General features: G+C 37.7%; 1 protein-coding gene across 1 annotated transcript; it reads left to right on the top strand.

The window, feature by feature from the left end:
• Positions 1-441: 441 nt before the first annotated feature.
• On the top strand, positions 442-1,878 carry LOC126691285 (serine/threonine-protein phosphatase 7 long form homolog). The gene is made up of 4 exons (XM_050386340.1): positions 442-965; positions 1,058-1,145; positions 1,236-1,619; positions 1,774-1,878. The coding sequence occupies exons 1-4, from the start codon at positions 442-444 to the stop codon at positions 1,876-1,878; spliced, it is 1,101 nt and encodes a 366-aa protein (XP_050242297.1).
• Positions 1,879-3,102: the final 1,224 nt, after the last annotated feature.

Genomic DNA, 3,102 nt, shown 5'->3' with positions numbered 1-3,102 from the left:
TTATTATTATTAAAAATTTTGCATCATAAATCCTTTATTTGAGTTTCTTTCAATTTTGTTGTAGATATATTTGAAATGGAGCAACAATACCACATCTCTAATGATGCAATGGAAGGCAATGTACGTTGCAAGATCCAAATTTATTAATGTCCTAATAATATATACAATTATTCAATTTACATGAAAATAATTTATACATTAGCAATATAACATTGTATATTTAAAAAAAAAAAAAAAATTCAGGTTTCCACCTTACGAGTGCGACCTCAATCGTTTGCACCCCTCCCGCAGTTAGGCGAGCGTATCGCCCCATATTTGCATCAATGTAGATTATACCGTGTTACCCGCCTACCACATATAGATATTGATTGGAGTCTTATCACTTCTATGGTAGAGCGATGGCAATGTAGTACCCATACATTTCACCTACCTAATTGTGAAATGACTATAACTCTACAGGATATAGTAATCCTTACAGGATTGCCTATTGATGGCAATGCAGTGTGCGGGCCAATAAATTTGACTTGGAGTACAGAATGCCGTAATTTACTTGGGGTGACACCACCTGAAACAGCATTGAAATTTGGTGGCCTTAAAATAACATGGGTAAGGGATACATTCTCAAACCTACCAGAGGGTGCCAATGCTATAACAACCCAACAGCATGCTAGGGCATACATGTTTCAGGTTTTGGCTTTACTATTTGGAAATAAGAGCCAAAGTAGATTGCATTGCTGCTTTCTCAAGCTGTTAGACGACTTTGGTGTAGCTGGGGAATATAGCTGGGGTAGTGCTACACTAGCTTACCTTTATAAAGAGCTGTGTACTGCTGCTATTAAAAAAAGCATGGAGATTGCAGGTCCTGTTTTCATATTACAATTATGGGCGTGGGAGCATCTTCCATATCTGACCCCAATTCCAATAAATCCAACAAATTTAAATGGCGACGACCCATACGGTTGCAGGTATAATATTTACTTTTTATTTCTATACAATTTTGTAATCCTTGATACTTCCAAACTCTAAATATTGTATGACAATCATTAATTGTGTATAGGTGGGATACCAAAAGAACATTCACTCATACACCAACGCATGTTTTGCGTTCATACCGTTCTAATCACGATACACATAATAATAAACAGGTAATATATCACAATGCATCAATGGTTAATTTACTAGTTATATTATTGTCTTGATTGATTATAACATAGTTATTGTAATTGGAATTGCAGGTTGTTTGGACACCATACGATAACTATATGCATCCATGGTGTCTTGTAGAAAGAAATATATGGACTACAACAGCGCCATTGCTGTGCTTCCAAATTGTAGAGTATTACCACCCAGAAAGAGTCATGCAACAGTTTGGGTTGTTACAAAGATGTCCAAGGTGGCCTACAGACAATTTGGATAAATCTGTGCATTGTGTAAAGTTGACTGGAAAGTCCACTGTCAATTGGAGAAGGCAACATGACCAATACTACGAGCGTTGGAATATGCGAGCTGAACTTCTAGTTGGAGATGACCATTTTGATTCAAGTGTGGACTACGCAACATGGTACCAGCAAAATGGTCATCTATTCACAACACCAGAGGCGGCTGCCCATATATACCAGGTTATTATTTTAGCTTTTTCGATAATACTGCACTAATATTGATAACAAGTTATTTACACATCCAAATACTACACTAATATTGATAAGAAATTATTATTTTCACTTTTTCAATATTACTGCACTAATAAATGTTATTTTCCTTTTTCTGCGGCAGCAAACTGAGGTCAATAAAATGTTAAATTTAGCTGTTGCAAATCAACAGAGGAATGATCTCACAGCACAGCAAGTCCTTCCACCAATAGTAGAGGGCCTTACTTGACTGAAGTTATCAATGGAAGCAAATATTTCCTCCGTCCCTACTGAAAGGGTGACAAACTTCGGGCGACGACAAAGGCGCCAAGGAAGACAGCCGCAAACCTATACTGAAACCCACTCATCTACCTCTGCACAACGTGGACAATGCTGAAATGATGATGCCGGACCATCCACCTCCGCACAACACAATATGTACAGCTCTACCCAAGCTGGGCCATCAACATTTGCTGGTAATGAGCCAACCACCTTCAGTGAGTATAATCCAATTAATGTCAACGAGTATTGCATGAATTTATATCAACAAATTGGGTCATCCACTTCCATAAGACAAGGATTTGAGGGTTTGTTTAGCTATGACCATTATCCCCAACCTAATTCAACACCTCCCTCCTATCACCCATCGCCACCTCCATCTTATGCTGGGCAATACAATTATGGCCAAGATAGCCAGTACAACTATGATTTCTGCACACCACAACCTTCCCAACCACCCCCTCATGTTGGTGATTTTTGCACACCACAAAATACATGGGTATATGCTCCAAACTCTGAAAAAGAGGCCTCTGTAACAGACTCTGAGGAAGATGCCTCAAATGAGGATAGTGGGGAAGATGCAGAAGATATCCAAGAGATGGAGGTGTCTTCAGATAATGAAGATGATGATTGTGGTAATTATCAAACGGAGGTTGATATTAGAACACAGCCGAGGCGCATGGGGAGAAGTCCTGTGCAAGCATGAAGGTACCCAGAACGAGAAAATAGGCATCCTCCATGTTGTGGAACGCAACAAAAATTGAATGTACCTCATCGTCGCAATCACTAATCAATGTAAAATGACTGTTTATTAAAAATATATTAAAGTATTATCATTATTTATGCATCATTGTAGCAAAAAATATTATGCCTAAATAGTATACATAGCACATTATACTACTAACCGTAAGACCTTTGTGAAAACAAGAAATGTGTACATTTTTCCTTTGGTAAAACTTTTTTCCTTTGCATGATGGCTACTGTGGTGTACATTTTTATTTTCATTCTCCACAGCCTCTCTTCCAAACTCTCGTAAAAGTGTCAAAGACAAAAAAAAGTACATAGATTCTTATTCTCCACAGCCTCTCGTACATTGATTCTTATTCTAAAGTGCACGCTGTAAACAAAAACAAAAAAAGTACATAGATTCTTATAGAAGAAAAAAATTGACTGATGTGCACGTTGTAAACAAAAA

Source organism: Quercus robur, chromosome 7 (genome assembly GCF_932294415.1).
Source record: "Quercus robur chromosome 7, dhQueRobu3.1, whole genome shotgun sequence".
NCBI classification, from domain to species: Eukaryota; Viridiplantae; Streptophyta; class Magnoliopsida; order Fagales; family Fagaceae; genus Quercus; species Quercus robur.
This window is presented reverse-complemented; position numbering and strand designations above follow the sequence as displayed.